This window comes from Dermochelys coriacea, chromosome 5 (assembly GCF_009764565.3).
Source record: "Dermochelys coriacea isolate rDerCor1 chromosome 5, rDerCor1.pri.v4, whole genome shotgun sequence".
Lineage (NCBI taxonomy): Eukaryota > Metazoa > Chordata > Testudines > Dermochelyidae > Dermochelys > Dermochelys coriacea.
Window position 1 is genome coordinate 102,707,761 of NC_050072.1, and position 16,989 is coordinate 102,724,749.

General features: G+C 43.0%; 1 protein-coding gene across 9 annotated transcripts in view; it reads left to right on the forward strand.

Annotated features, from left to right (window-relative positions):
* Positions 1 to 6,479, forward strand: part of SMARCA2 (SWI/SNF related, matrix associated, actin dependent regulator of chromatin, subfamily a, member 2) — a 176,673-nt gene extending 170,194 nt beyond the window's left edge. For all 9 annotated transcript variants that reach the window (XM_038401726.2, XM_038401720.2, XM_038401725.2 and 6 more), the window contains 3 exons: positions 3,003 to 3,135; positions 4,667 to 4,809; positions 5,579 to 6,479. In XM_038401726.2, the coding sequence (XP_038257654.1) occupies positions 3,003 to 3,135; positions 4,667 to 4,809; positions 5,579 to 5,614 (312 nt within the window). In that variant the 3' untranslated portion in view covers positions 5,615 to 6,479. The remainder of the gene's footprint in view (positions 1 to 3,002; positions 3,136 to 4,666; positions 4,810 to 5,578) is intronic.
* Positions 6,480 to 16,989: the final 10,510 nt, after the last annotated feature.

Consider the following 16,989-nt stretch of genomic DNA (forward strand, 5'->3'; position numbering starts at 1 on the left):
GAAATAGTAGAAATGTCCATAATAAATAATGCAGAAAAAGAGAAAAAGTGCTCAATAAATATTTCTGTTCTGTATTTGGGCAAAAAGTAGGATGTATTCATGTTATGATGATGATTAAATACTCTCCATTTCAACAATAACTCAGGAGAATGTTAAACAGCACCTACTAAAGATAAATATTTTTTAAATCACCAGGTCCATATAATTGGCATACAACAGTTTTAAAAGAGCTGTCCAAGGAGCTCCCTGGACTGTTAATGTTGACTTTCAATAAATCTTGGAAAATTGGGGAAGTTCTAGAGGACTGAAAGAAAATTATTATGCCAGTATTTTAAAAGGGTAGACAGGGGTGACCTTTATAATTAAAGGCCTGTCAGCCTGATATCAATTTTGGGCAAAATAATGAAACTGCTGATACAGGATTCAACTAATAAAAGAATTAAAGAAGTATAATATAATAAATGCAAATCAATATGGGTTTATGGAAAATAGATCCTGTCAAACTAACCTGATATGTTTTTGAAGAGATTCCAAGTTTGGCTGATAAGATGAATAGTATTGATGAAATACACTTAGGGCACGTCTTCACTAGCACCGTTAAAGTGCTGCCGCGGCAACGCTTTAACGTGGCTTGTGTAGTCACGGCATAGTGCTGGGAGAGAGCTCTCCCAGTGAGCTAAAACAACCCACCTCCACGAGGGGAATAGCTACCACTCCCAGCACTGGTGCACTGTCTACACTGGCACTTCACAGCACTGAAACTTGCAGTGCTCAGGGGGGTGTTTTTTCACACCCCTGAGTGAGAAAGTTGCAGTGCTGTAAAGTGCCAGTGTAGACAAGCCCTTAGACTTCTCTTAGGCATTTGACTTGGTACTGTCTAACCTGGCACACTTTAAATGGATTAAAAACTAGCTACCTGACGGGTCTCAAAACGTAATTGTAAATGGGGAATCACCACTGAGCAGATATGTTTCTAGTGGGGGTCCCGCAGGGATCAGTTCTTGGCCCTATACTAGTTAATATTTTTATCAGTGATGTGGAAGAAAACATGACAAAATCAGCTGAACATGAGCTCCCACTGCAACACTGTGGCTAAGAGGACTAATGAGATCCTTGGATATATTAACGGGAATATGAGAAGGGGTAGAAAAGTTATGTAATTTCTGTAATTAGCACTGGTGTCAACAGTTCTGTGTCCAGTTCTGGTATCAACAGTTCAAGAAAGATGTTGATAAATTGGATAAAGGGTCCAGAGAAAGGCCACAAAAATGATTAAAGTATTGGAAAACATACCTTATAATGATAGACCCAAGGAGCTCAGCCAAGAGATGGGTAAAGGGTGATTGGTCAGCCTGTAACCACCTTTGTGGGGAATAGAAATTTGATAATAGAAGGCTCTTCAATCTAGGAGACAGGTCTAAACTAAATCAAATGGCTGGATGTTGAAGCTAGACATATTCAAATTCGAAATAGGTCGCACATTTTGAACAGCGAGGACAACTGTTGGAACAACTTACCAAGGGTTGTGGTGGATGCTACATCACTGGAAATATTTAAATTGGATCTTTTGCTAAAGATACATTCTAGTTCCAACACAAATTAATTCAGGGAAGTCCTGTGGCCTGTGTTATACAAGAGGGCAGACTAGATGATCACATTGGTCCCCTCTGGCATTATAATCAGTTAATCTGGTTCCTCTCTCCCGGGGAGTTTTGCCATTGACTTTAGGGGATTTAGAATTTGGCCCAAAGGTAGTAATTTGTTTTGAAGCAAGGTTAATTTTATCTTTCCATGTAACAGATTATGATCCAGGTTGTCCTTACCACTTGGCATCAGAACCATTTGAAGCATCAGAGGAGAATTCTGTAGCTTTGGTGATTTTTTGTGTAATGATGCAGTTCATAAACAGTAGGGGTTGTGATAGCTGCCAAAGTCTGCTCTTTGTCTTGCTCACAAACTGTCTATGTCCAATAAAGAGGGACTTTTTAAATAATACAGTGAACTAGTAATAGTGCTAAGGCTCTCAATCATTATGATTAGTAAACCCAATATACCCCACAATACGTTTGTATATATAATCTTATAGTAATTGGTATTAAGTTGTCGGGATAAATTTGTTTGTGATTCTAAAGTACCTTTGAGCTATCTGAATAATCCAAGCTAGAGTAGAAATATACATTCAGTTATATACATCACTCCTAAATTCTATATAGCAGCATATACGAGTTCATTTGCAAAGATGATTATGAAGTTTCAGTGCTTCTTTTGCAAGCCATTTAGACTGATATTTTTGTTGTTACTCTGATAAATATATTACAGGTAAGATGTACTCCTCTTTTTCATCGATGCTCTTTAGACAAGGTTAAGATGAACGCTGATGGACCAAAGATGCTTAGCAGTCTCAAAAATGTTTAATAAAGGAGCGTTTTATGAATAAGCATTGATATTTTAGCCTTTTTGTATCCAATCGGAAGGAGTAAACTGCTTAGCACAGATTCTTTCTATTAATAATGGACTTCTTAACCATTAAAGATAATTATTATCAGGATGGTACATTTGTCACTATTAAATATATTGTTAGACTATAATCCAGATCATAGTTAGGAAATATCTTTGTCTTTGAAGGCTCATTCTGAATGCTTCCAAAATAGTTATGATCTGATGGAAATATACTATAGTTAGAGCAGTAATGATAATACACAATCAAAAGAAAAATGGATGTGTACTAGGATGGACTTTTTTCCTTCTAATTGGATGTTTAAAAGTTAATACATTGCGGGACTTATATTTTGTGATGCACTGTCGGCAGGTTTCTTCATTTGGATCATGAAAAATTCAACGTTGGCATTTCTTGTAAAATTCATGCAACAAGCTTTGTTACTTGTCATGAAAATAAAGGGCCACCCTCTCTGTGGGTTTGCATAGAAAATAATGTTCCATGCTGTGAATTTTTGATGAAGCTTGGCTTTCAGTTCTGACATAGGTTTTCTTTCATGTTGCAGATTTATGAGGATTCTATTGTTCTCCAGTCAGTCTTCAAGAGTGCCCGACAGAAGATTGCCAAAGAGGATGAGAGCGAGGATGAAAGCAACGACGATGAAGAAGATGACGAGGAAGATGAGTCAGAGTCAGAATGTAAGTCCCCTGTTCAAATCTGAGAGAGGGAAGCAGGTTTCACTTGGTATTCAGTTGTTCCAGTTTGTATGTGGAAACTGGTTACAGGCTTTCATTCTTCCATTGGCCATTTTAATGCAAACAGTTTGTTACCAAATTTGCTGTATTGGTTCTCTCAACCCTGACTTCGTTGGCTGGCTGCTCTGTTCTGGCCACATCTCTTAGAACTGTGCCAAAGACTTCAAGCATCTCTAGGCCAAAAAAAAAACCCAACCCAAAACCCACAAAAATTATAGAAATGTTCATTTTTCCTACCTGCCCATAGAGTACTACCCATACAGTGAACCAGCTTGCCACTGACTAACTACCTTATAGTATTTCTTGTGTGCTGTTCTTTCTCTGTTTATGTTGGTTGTAAACATATGCTCCTTGCCAGAACTTCTGTTTGAAGACCCAAGCAGAGTTGAAACTCTCAGCAGAAATACTTTTTTAGATGACTTCGAAAATGATTAGTGAACTGTCAGCTTCTGGTGGAGACCATTGTAACGGCATGTCCCTGTGACTACTGCTTGCATACAAACCTCTTCTCACATCTTCTGATCACAGCTCTGCTAACCATAGAGGACCCTTATTACTTAGAACATATTGCCTTTAGCAACAACCAGTTACTTTACAGTACATAAAAGGAGATGATTCAGCCATTTGGAAATGAGCTGATCTTTTGGAATCAGACCCTAGTGCTCTATTCAGAAAGCCACCTACCTGAAGATGGCCAATTACCCTATCTGGTATTTGTGTAATTTAAAGCAGCACTACCTGGCTTTAACTAAAAGCAGATCCTTTCTATCCACAGACAAGAAAAATTATTTTAAAAATAAAATGCATTCTCTTGCACAGGAGTTCTCAGAGAGTGATCCCAGAACCAAATACAGCCTGCAGCCACCCCACTCACTTTAATTGCATAGTGAGGATGAAGCTTATCAGCTCAAGGAAACGCCATTCTTCATTGAACTATCCAGAAAAATACAAGTATAAGCAAATATCTCTACTTCAGATATTCCAAAGGCATGATAAAGAACATAGAGGGGAAGGGATCTTTTCAGGCTGTTACAGGAGGAGAATGTTCATGAACAGAAAGATTGTGTTAAGAAGCTGTGTTGTGGTCCTAGACAGCTAATTTCTGTATTTTGAATGAGAAAAGGAAGAGAGAAGAAAATACAGTAGAACCTCAGAGTTATCAATGCCTCGGGAATGGGGTTGTTCATAACTCTGAACAAAACGTTATGGTTGTTCTTTCAAAAGTTTACTACTGAACATTGACTTAATACAACTTTGAAACTTTACTATGCAGAAGAAAATGGTACTTTTAACGATCTTAATTTGGATGAAAAAGCACAGAAACAGATTCCGTACTTTTGTCAAATGTTTGTTTTTTTTTTAAACTTCACCTGATTGTGTACTTTCAATTCCAAATGAGGTTCATAACTCCAGTGTTAACAACTCTGAGATTCTACTGTAATAGCAGCGGTTACATTCATGTCAATTTTTGCAGCAAAATCTGTGAAAGTGAAAATCAAATTGAATAAGAAGGATGAGAAAAGCCGGGACAAAGGAAAAGGCAAGAAGCGACAAAGCCGGGTAAAAGCCAAGCCTGTCGTGAGTGATGATGACAGTGATGAAGATCAAGATGAAAATGTAAGTTTTAATCACTAAGACAGTGGAAATAGTTGCAGCTATTGCCCTTCTCCCCAATTCTACCCATTATCACGACTTTCGATTCTTTGGATATAGAAATATTAAGCAAACTTGTGCATCAAAGTTTGCTTGAGAGAGATTGGGCCCTCTGAATTCTAAAAAGACTTAAAAGAAATCCACAAAGAACTTACACTATTATACAAAACCTCTGAAGTGGGGAAAAGAACTTTGCTGTGAATCTTGCAAAGGAGACCTTTACAACTTTTCTTTTAACCAGCCTTTGGAAATAGGAGTTAGTGCTAAATAATGAAAGCACAGAAGTGTCTTAACACATGCTGTTTTGGAGCTTTTTTTTCAGATGTTCAGGCTTTCCTTTGCACTTCTAAAATTCAAAAATGGGGCACACAAGATTTGCTCACTTTCACCCCATCCCCAAAATGCTAAGTATTATGAATTTACCATAGATGTTTCCATTCATGCCAAGACACTAGGGCAACATTTGCCAAACGTTTTTAACGAGTTTGCTGGGCAGACAGAAAGGAACTAATGTTCCCTGACACTGTGCTTTCTCCAGCTCTTCCCTTCTCTGAAGAGACTCACAGCAATGAGCATGAAATGTCATGGAGCAGAAATATACACACTGTGGCGCCTTTCCTAAGGCAATCCTGATTTGTCAATTTAACTGTTGTTTTTCTTCTTCCTATTGTATCACAATCCAAAGAATCACTGGCAAAGAATCTCTGACCTTTTTTTTGTGTCTTACTTGCAGGACCAGTCAGAAGCAAGTGGAAGTGACGATGAGTGATCCATAGGGTTTAATCTCTCCCCCCCCCCCCCCCCCGTCATTTTATTCCCAGTGAATTCATTTTGTCAGATAGACATTGGGTTGTTTCTGTAGTCTCATCTTCTATAAACTAGCTTTAGGATAGTGCCAGACAAACATAAGGATATTATGGTGTAAAAAAAGGAAAAAAATAATTGTAACATATTGTGACCAAATGGGCCTCAAAAGATTTAAAAAAAAAAAAAAAAAAAGCTTTTGATGGAAAAATGTGGGTTGATAGTATATTTCTATGGGTTTGGGTTTAGCTTGGTAATGGTTTGATTGTGCCTGGTTTTATCTTTTGATGAGATGCTTTTGAATGGCATCAAAAAGACGAAAAAATGTCTTTTGTAACATTGATAACCAGGAGAAGCCATGAAAAGCTGCTGGTTATTTTATTTTTCATCAGGCAGTTTTCACGGTTTTTATTTGTTCTGGTTTTTTTTTTCTACACTGTGGTACATATATGCAACATTGTTTAAAAGCTTATAAGTGTACAGTAGTTAGCCTCCACCCCACCCTGTCCATATGCATTTTTTCCACCTTATGCTCTATCTCCAGAAAAAAATGCTTTTCAAATTCTATAAAATTTATGTCTACTGTAAACTTTGCTTTTCTCTCTCTCTCTCTCTCTCAAAATTTTAAAAAAAGTTGGGTTGAAAAATGCTATTGAATATTGCAATCTATATAGTGTAATGGATGGCTTCTTTCATCAAACTGACCTTTTATGTTACCAGTGTGGATTATCACCTTTTCCCTAAAGTGTACTTAATCTTTGCTTTCTTTGCACAATGTCTTTGGTTGCAAGTCATAAGCCTGAGGCAAATAAAATTCCAGTAATTTTGAAGAATGTGGTATTGGTGCTTTCATAAGAAAGAAATAATTTAGCTCTGTAAATATGTGCCTTGTGTTATGAGTGCAGGAGACCATAAAATACCTTTTTACTATGGTTGCATGAGTGTCCCCAGTATTTAGACCTAAGCTACTCTGTTTTAAACAGGTAACAATAAGAGAGCTTATTTGCATTAGGCAGAAATATCTGTATAAAGAAATACAGTATATTAAAAACCATAACCTAAAACATCAGTGTAATTCAAAACGCTAACCAGGACTCAGGCAACAAAGCTTGTAGTGATAATGCCCAATAAAATAAACACGCTGCTTCCTTTCTTTTAAAAAGTGTCCGTGTCTAGTGGAAGCAAATAGAATTTGCAGATTTCTTAGGAAATCAATCCAGCCATTGATGTCTCTTCATTTTCTTCACCGCATGCCACCTGGAGATTTCAGCTATAGATTTTGAGTTTAAAGATTGTATATCGAAATCCGGGAAGGACTGAAACCTTTACCTCTCGGGAGGATATTTTTGCCTTATCCTGTCCACACACTCCTTTTCTGTCAGGCCTGATCCTCCTCGGAGATGTTTCAACACCAGACTAAGAGTATGTCTTCACTACGAAATAAGGTCAATTTTATAGAAGTCAATTTTAAGAAATAGATTTTATACAGTCGATTGTGTATGTCTCCAGTAAGCGCATTAAGTCGGCGGAGTACATCCTCACTACCGTGGCTAGCGTTAACTCACGGAGCGGTGCACTGTGGGTAGCTATCCCACAGTTCCCGCAGTTGCTGCTGCCCATTGGAATTCTGGGTTAAGCTCCCAATGCCTGATGGGGCAAAAACATTGTTGCGGGTGGTTTTGGGTACATGTCATCAGTCTCCCCTCCCTCCCTCCCTCTGTGAAAACAACTGCAGACAATCATTTCTCACCTTTTTACCCTGGGTTACCCGTGCAGACGCCATAGCACGGCAAGCATGGCGCCCGCTCAGCTCACCGGTGCTGTTGGGAGCATTGTAAACACCTCGCGCATTATACTGCAGTATGTGCAGAACCTGGCTAAGACGCCAGCAAAAGGACAATTGTGATGAGGACACAGATGTTCCTGAAAGCACAGGCTGTGGCAATTGGGACATCATGGTGGCAGTGGGGCTGGTTGATACAGTAGAACACCGATTCTGGGCCCTGCAAACAAGCACAGACTGGTGGGACCACATAGTCTTGTAGGTATGGGATGATTCCCCGTGGCTGCGAAACTTTAGCATGCATAAGGCCACTTTCCTGGAACTCTGTGAGTTGCTTTCCCCTGCCCTGAAGTGCAGGAATACCAAGATGAGAGCTGCCCTGACAGTTGGGAAGCAAGTGGCGATAGCCCTGTGGAAGCTTGCAACACCTGACTGCTACCGGTCAGTTGGGAATCAATTTGGAGTGAGCAAATCTACTGTGGGGACTGCTGTGACTCAAGTAGCCAATGCAATCACTGACGTTCTGCTATCAAAGGTAGTGACTCTGGGAAATGTGCAGGTCATAGTGGATGGCTTTGCTGCAATGGGTTTCTCTAACTGTGGTGGGGCAATAGACGGAACGCATATCCCTTTTTTGGCACCGGATCACCTTGCCAACCAATACATAAACCACAAGGAGTATTTCTCAATGGTGCTTCAAGCCCTGGTGGATCACAAGGGATGTTTCACCGACATCAAGATGGGATGGCTGGGAAAGGTGCATGATGCTTGCATCTTTAGGAACTCCAGGCTGTTTGAGCAGCTGCAAGAAGGGACTTACGGTACTTCCCAGACCAGAAAATTACTGTTGGGGATGTTGAAATGCCAATAGTTATCCTTGGAGACCCAGCCTACCCCTTGCTCCTCTATGGCTCATGAAGCCATACACAGGCAGTCTGGATAGTACTAAAGAGCAGTTCAACTATAGGCTGAGCAAGTGCAGAATGGTGGTAGAATGTGCCTTTGGACATTTAAAAGCTTGCTGGTGCTGCTTGCTGACTAGGTTAAACCTCAGTGCAACCAATATTCCCATTGTTAGTACTGCTTGCTGTGTGCTACATAATATCTGTGAGAGTAAGGGGGAGACATTTATGGTGGGGTGGAAGGTTAAGGCAAATCACCTGGCTGCCAATTTTGAACAGCCAGACACCAGGGCAATTAGAAGAGCACAGGTAGGCGCACTGCGCATTAGAGAGACTTTGAAAACAAGTTTCATAACTGGCCAGGCTACGGTGTGACAGTTGTGTGAGTTTCTCCTTGATGCAAACCCCGCCTCCTTTGTTGATTTTAATTCCCTGTAAGCCAACCACCCTCCCCCCTTTGATCACAGCTGGCAAAGGAAATAAAGTAACTATTGTTTTGAAACCATGCATTCATTCTTTCTTCATTTTTTAAAAAGTGAGAACTGACAAGGTAGCCCAGGTGGGGTGGGGGAGGAGGGAACGACAAGGGCACATTGTTTATTGTAGCCACACTACAAATCAAAACTGTTTGAATGACAGCCTTCTGTTGCTTGGGCCATCCTCTGGAGTGGAGTGGCTGGTGCCCAGAGCCTTCCTTGCCCCCCCCCCTTCGTCCACCCATGTTCTTGGGCTTCTGGGTGAGGAGGATATGGAACTGGTGGGGGAGGGTAGGTGGTTGTACAGTGGATGCAGCGGCGGTCTGTGCTCCTGTTGGCTTTCCTGCAGCTCCACCAGACACCTGAGCATGTCCGTTTGCTCCCCCATTAGCCTCAGCATTGCATCCTGCCTCTTCTCATCATGCTCACTTAATGCTTTCCTGGACTCTTCCACTGAATGCCTCCATGCATTCAGCTGTGCCCTATCAGTGCAGGAGAACTGCATGAGCTCGGAAAACATGTCATCGCGAGTGCATTTTTTTCATCTTCTAATCTGCGATAACCTCAGGGATGGAGATGATACGGGGCGCATAGAAACATTTGCACCTGCAGGGGGATAAAAAGGGAGAGTAAAATTTAAGATGATACATTTCTGAGAACAAAAGGGAGACCCTTTCACAGTGAATCAAACAATTCACAGCAGACAGCACATTTGCTTTAGGTACAAGGTCACCTTTTGCCTTTTATATTGAGCGCCTGCCGGTATGGTGACACATCACACATGGCTGGGCAACAGAATTCAGTTTCCAGACTGCCATGGTAAGCCAAAGAGTACGTGGGTTTGGCTTCTAATGCCTTCATAACATGTGGGAATGTTTTCAAACTGCAGTGTCCTCCTTTCCGATAGTAAGCAATGCCGGTGGTGTTTGCCATTTAAAAGGAGGGGCTGCGGTTTTCGGGTGGATGTACAGCACACACCTCCCCACACCCCTCCACATGGCTATTTGGGATGATCCCTTCACCTCTCCCCCCGCTGTGTGGCTATGGGATGGTCCCTTTTAGCCAAGTTCAAACAGCCCAGCATGAATGGCATCCTTTTACTGTTCTCTTACAAAAATTCCCCTATTTCAACCAGGTGACCACGAATGATATCACTGTCCTGAAGCTAACACAGAAAGATAAAGACCGAATGTTGCTTGAATGCGACCAAAACCCAGGACCATTTGCTGCTGTACTTTGTGCTGCAGTGATTCCAGACTACTTGCTACTGGCTTGGCGTGTTAAAGTGTCCTACCATGGAGGACAAAATAAGGCAGCCCTCCCCAGAAACCTTCTGCAAAGGCTTTCAGAGTACCTCCAGGAGAACTTCATGGAAATGTCCTGGAGGATTCCCGCTCCATTCCCAGACACGTTAACAGACTTTTCCAGCAGCTGTACTGGCCACGAATGCATCCCAAATCTTCAGGGCAAATCAAACATTAAACACTATTGCTTTTAAACCCTGTACTGTAGTTACAAATGTGCACTCACCAGAGGTGCCTTCCCCGCCTTCAGGGTCAGGAATCCCGCCTTCGGAGGGTATTGGCTCCAGGGTGATGAAAGGTCCTGGCTGCCGGGGAGAATGGATTCACCACTTGCACATTCTCCTCCTCCTCTTCCTCATCCACAAAATCCTCATCCATGTTGCATGAGACTCCCCCCTTGCAGGGGTCCATGGACAGTAGTGGGGTAGTGGTTGGGTCCCCCCTAGAATGCCATGCAGCTGATCATAGAAGTGGCATGTATGGGGCTCTAACCCAGAGCGACCCTTTGCCTCCTTTGCCTTTTAGTAGGCTTGCCTGAGCTCCTTGACTTTCACACAGCATTGCTGTGTATCCCTGTTGTAGCCTATGTCCATCATGCACTGTGCAATTTTGGGATATATATTAGCATTTCTTCTTTTTGATCAGAGTTCTCCCCGCACAGATTCTTCTACCCATACAGCGATCAGATCCAGTGTCTCCCATTTGCTCCAGGCTGGAGCTCGTTTGCAATTCTGGGAGGACTGCATGGTCACCTGTGCTGCTGAGCTTGCCACGCTGACCAAACAGGAAATGAAATGCAAAAGTTCCCGGGGCTTTTCCTGTGTACCTGGCTAATGCATCCGAGTTAAAAGTGCTGTCCAGAGCAGTCACATTGGAGCACTCTGGGATAGCTCCTAGAGGCCAGTTCCGTCGAATTGCGTCCGCACTACCCCAAATTTGACAAAGCAAGGTCAATTTTAGCACTACTTTCCTCGCCGCGGAAGAGTACAGAAGTCAATTTTAAGAGCCCTTTAGGTCGGTGGAATGGGGTTGCTTGTGTAGATGCATTCATTATAAAATCGACCTAACGTGGCTAAATTCGACCTTAACCTATAGTGTAGACCAGGACTAAAACATCTCAAAAAGAAGAGGATCTTCTTCTACAACATCCACAAGCTAGAGCATTCTTCCGCTAGTACTAGTGCTGCTGGCAAATAAAAAACAAAACAAAAATGAGCTTACCTTCTCATCAGACAAAACTAATGCTTCAGATAAGGCTGAAAGAGGAGGAGATGCTCAGACAGATCCCATAGGAGGCCTCGAAGCTGCTTCCCTTCTACCCAGGGGACTGTTGCAGGGCAAGGCATTGGGTACCAAGATGTCTGATCCTTTCTACTGGGCTCCATGGGATCTGTGAACCCAACCCCCAGATCTCTGCGGGAATTGGAGCAATTCTCTTCTCCCAAGTGATACCAACTGGCTCTGTCCGGAGGAATTTGAGCCAGCCCCAAGGTTTCTGTCAGGTGCATCATCCTCATCACTTGATGATGCAGTTTCTTCCTCATCCCGTCAGCACCTCATGACCGCAGGCAGTACCAATCACTTTTGCAGAGGGTGGCAGCTGACCTTCAGGGTCCATAATGCGCAATACAGTCTTTTGGACATTTTGCAATCCTCTGGCCCTAATAGGGTGGTTCTCCCAGTGAACAAGGACATTTTGGAACCCACCAGTATTATGTTTCAGAGTGGTTGCCATTTAGTCTGTATCAGCAAAACGAGGAGTCCTTGTGGTACCTTAGAGACTAATAAATTTATTTGGGCATAAGCTTTCATGGGCTATAACCCACTTCATCAGATGCATGGAGTGAAAAATACAGTGGGAAGGTATAAATATACATCACATGAAAAGCTGGGAGTTGCCTTACCAAGTGGGGGGGTGGTCAGTGCTAACGAGGCCAATTCAATCAGGGTTGAGGTCGCCCATCCAAACTGTTGACAAGAAGGTGTGAGTATCAACAGAGGGAAACCTTGCCTACTCTCACCTTCTTGTCAACTGTTTGGAATGGGCCACATCCACCCTGATTGAATTGGCCTCGATAGCACGACAAAAAGTAATTTTCCCTCTGTTGATATTCACCCCTTCTTGTCAACTGTGGGGAATGGGCCATATCCACCCTGACTGAATTGGCCCCATCCACCTGACTTTTTTACCATCAGTGCCCTTACAAACTCCCATGAAAACAACAAAGGATGCAAAGACCCATTTATGCAGCTTCCTCCATCCCTACTGCTGCTGCTCAACCCCACCCAACACCCAGTGGTTTCTTTTGATGGGATTCTCGAGAACCGCATACCAGTTTTGATGCAATGCTATACTGCCCCTCTAAATCTTTGGTGGCCAGCTTGCCCACTTTGCACACAACTGCAGGGCAATAACAGACAACTGGGTACTAGAGATTATCCATTCTAGCTACACAAGTTTATCTCATCTCCTCACCACAAACCCCCTTCCTGGTCCTTTCTCAGGGACCACTCTCATGAGGAAATCTTTCATCAAGAGGTGGACTCTCCTTCAGTGAGTGGCCATAGCATGAGTGCCATCCCAACATCAGGGGAAGGGATTTTACTCCCCATATTTCATAGTTCCCAAGAAAAACAGAGATTGAAGATCAATTCTTGATCAACACCAACTAAATATCTTTATTCACAAAGTAAATTTTTGTCTAGTGGGCATCAATAATTCCCTCCCTGGAGGAGAACACATGGTTTGCAGCTCTCGACATTAAAGATGCCCACTTTTCTGTGGATAGTCCCCAGTCACACACAAGGTTTCCCAGATTCGAGGTGAGACAAGAGCACAATCATTCAGAGTACTCCCATTCGGGCTGGTGAAGCACCCAGGGCCTTCACAAAGGTCATCACGGTGTCGGCCCAGGTGAGATGCAACGGCTACTCTCTTTCCATATCTGGTTTGACCTACCCTTTGTCCAATTAGTGACCCTATTCTTACTCCACCTTATGATATAACTGGGGATCTGTGTAAACAATGAAAAGTCCACTTTTCCACTTTTGACTTCCACCAAAATTATACATTTCATAAACATGATGTTAGGCTTCTCCTCAGCAAAAGCCTATCTTCTTATGGACAGATTTCAGTCTATAAGTCACCTTCAGACCTTGCACAACAGTCCAGGTCAGTCTTTCTCTGGTAGACCACATGGCTTCATATATTTATGAACACTGTTCGCTGGCTTCATCTCCGTTACCTGCAAGGCTGGCTCCAGTCTGTCTACTCAGTAGACAGGGACAATATGAATACCAAAGTAACAATTCCCCAAAAGGTCAGACTCTCTCTCATATGGTGGACAAAACCGGAAAAGGTGCAAGCCAAAAGCCCTTTCCTTCCACCCATACGCAGCATAACCATATTTATGGCTTTAAGATCGGAAGCCCTCATGGACAATCACAGTGCACAAGGCACTTGGTCTCCCAGGAGGCCAGAATGCATATCAGTCTCCTGGAGCTTACCCATATACAGTTCTGTCATATCCACATAATTCCAGATATGACAACCATCTCTTACGTAAACAAACAGAGTGGAGTGAAATCTCTTCCTCTGTGCAAAGAGGCAGTGAATTTATGGAACTGGTACATCAGAAACCACATACACTCCTGGAAACATACTTACCAGGCATGCAGAATACTCTAGCAGACTATCTCAGCAGGCACCATTCCACAGATGGCGAGTGAGAAATACAGAATTCTGTCTTCAATGAAATTTCACTGGGTGGGGAACACCGTCTTGGGACCTGTTGGCCTCCAAAGCAAACAAGAAATTCAATCTCTTACTCCAGAGCAGCATTAGGCCAAGACTTTTGTTATCCTGTATAGATCGCCTTTCATCCCATCCCTTTGCTACCTCAGATTCTGCAGAAAATTTGCCATGACAGGGCCAAGGCACCCAACTGGCCCAGGCAATTTTGGTTTCCAGACCTATGAATGTCATCCTATCCTCTCATCAATATATCACCTTTTCTGGATCTGTTAACTCAAAAGAATGGCAATATCAGAAAACCCAACCCAGGCCCTTGTCCTCTCACAGCTTGTTATTGGGATGGGCATTAGTCCTAGAATGGTCATATTCAGAGGCTGTCCATATGCCCTTAATCAGAGCAGGAAAGTCTCCACCAGGAAATGCTATCTAGCTAAATAGAGGCATTTCTGTGCCTGAACACAACAGAAACAGTTATCAGAATTGGCAGGTGTGCCTGCTATTTTAAACTATCTCCTGTCCTCAAGACATTAGGACTTAGTTCACTGCAGGTTCATCTGGCAGCAGTCAGTGCCTTCCATCCCACAGTGAAAGGTCACTCTGTCTTTACTCACCCAACCACAGTTTGTTTCCTGAAAGATCTCATTAGGAGCTTCCCACAAAGAGCAAAACCCACACCACAATGGGACCTCAACCTTACCAGACCATCCTTTGAACGGATGGCCATATGTTCCATGTCATAGCCCTCCATAAAGGTTGTCTTCTAAGTCCTTATCACATTAGCCAGGTGAGTGAATGAACTGGGAGCTATCATGGCAGACCTGCAGTACATCCTGTTTCATAAAGAAAAAGTCTCCCTTTGCCTCCACCTAAAATTCATCCCCACGGTAATTTCTGAGTTTCACATAAGCCAATTTGTCACTATAGCTGAGTGATCTCGTGTACAAACATTATCTGCCCAGAGACTTTTTAAGTAGATCTCTGGATGTATCATTCTCTGAGAGCGCAAGCAACCTCTACAGCAGTCGTTCCCAAACCTTTCCTCTCGCACTCCTGCTTACTTGTAAAGGAATGTATCTGTTTTCTGCCCTCCACCCACCCTGTGTCCCAGGCTGGGAGCAGAACTGTAGCTGGGGCCACTGGCTGGAGCAATGGCTGGGAGCAGGTCCAGGAGCCAAGCCGGGGCTGCAGCTGCGGCCAGGGTCTGGGGCCGGGCTAGAGCAGAGTTGGGGGCAGAGTGGAGCTGGGTGGCACTCCCTCCCTGCCCCTCGTGGGGTTGGCCCAGGTCCTGCCATGTCCTCCATGCCCCCCTACGAGGGCATGCCCCACAGTTTGGGGACCACTGCTCTACAGCAATGGTTCTCAATCAGGGGTCTGGGGCCCCCTGGGGGGCCGTGAGCAGGTTTCATGGGGTCCGCCAGTGTTTAGACTTGCTGGGGCCCAAGGCAGAAAGATGAAGTCCCACTGCATGGAGGTGAAGCCTGGGGCCCTAAGCCCTGCCCCATGAGGCTGAAGCAGAAGCCTGAGTCACCACAAAGAGAAGAAGCTGGAGAGGCCACCCTTGGTTCAGAGCACAAGGAGGGCAATTGCGCAGACCCAGACCAATTGACACTTTGCTACAAAACTCCGGACTCAGGCGCATGGAGGACATGCATACCCACGTGTGGAATACAGATAGGGACCACACATCTCAAAGAACTTCCTGTTACAAGTAAGTAATCTCCATTTCACACACTCGGGAGTTTGAAGAAAACCCTATAATTATTGCTGGCATTTTAAACCATTAGAATATCCCCTTTGGGGTTGGTCTTGTTCATTCTTCTGGGGACTTGAGATCGTGCTTTCCCCAGCATTGGGTTTTTTTCTCTCATCTTACCTTTCCATTTTTCTATGCAAGCCCCATTATCTTTATTCAGCTCCTGACCTTTTCTCTGTAATCTTCTATTCATATCAGTAAATTAAATATTAAATGAGTTTCCCCAGCTTTTCCTGGGGATAGCGTAATCAAATATTGAATTTCTCATTCCTTATAGAAAAGGGAGGAGGCAAATCTGATTTGTGTATGTAGTAAACAAAAACTCATGCTGAACGTGTCAGTGTCTACCCTTCCTATAACATTCCTTTTCCAATACGAAATCAAGACATGTAAAGCATCCAGAACACAGTTGCTTCCACAGATGATAGCCGATAAAGGCAGGAAGTTATCTGATTTCCTGTCTGAATTACCATGTCTAACATATGAAACAAACCTTTTTAATAAAACTGGAAGTAGTTTGGCTTGGGCATTGTAGGAGACAAGCAAAGTGAAAGAACTGCTAGGAGATTGGCTGTTTGCATCTGCCTCTCCTGGGAGCTAGACAGTGTTGTAAGTGGGTCAGATGAATAACGTTTCTAAAGCTTTAATGTATTTCAGAATCTAGATTAATATTCCTCCTCCTTTCTGTCACACCTTCTCAAAGAAACAAAGAATATGCAAAACCACTTGCTTTAATGCATGTAAACAAATTTCTTTTTAAATGTGTCCAGCCACCTATGCAATGTCTTGATTATTTTTCAGACTTGTATGTGCATTTTCATACCTATTTGTTACAATCATTTTCTCTGTCATTATATCTTTTTTTTTAAGACTACAAGGATTCCCGCCTCCCCAAAGTATAATCTCCACTCACTGCTTCTGACTGTAGCTGGCAATATATATTGTTGTTTAGGTGGTGAGACATGACAGGGTGTGTCACAGTGAATACTGCGGCAGCTTGCATGCACTATGAAGTACAAGACACAGCTGATACAGCAATAAGCCACAAAATGGTGTGCAATTAGTAGGCTATTGGTGCATGCTTCTGATGCCTTTGCTTCAGGCTGTAAGGGTCTATTTACTGTAAGGGTCTACGTTCACACTGCTTTAAGGCTCCCAATTCAGATTCTTTCAAATTCAGGAGAGCGGCAGGAAGTGAGTGTGTGCGTGTGCACACGCGTGCATTGGGGGGGCGGGGGGTTGACTTCTTTGCAGCCAAAGCCTGTAGCACTTTAGAAGCCGCCCACTCAGAAACTCATTGTTAGATGGAAGTAGAAAGGGAAATAAGTGAGAAGAAAGATGTAGCTAAAAGGAAATTATTTGGGACTA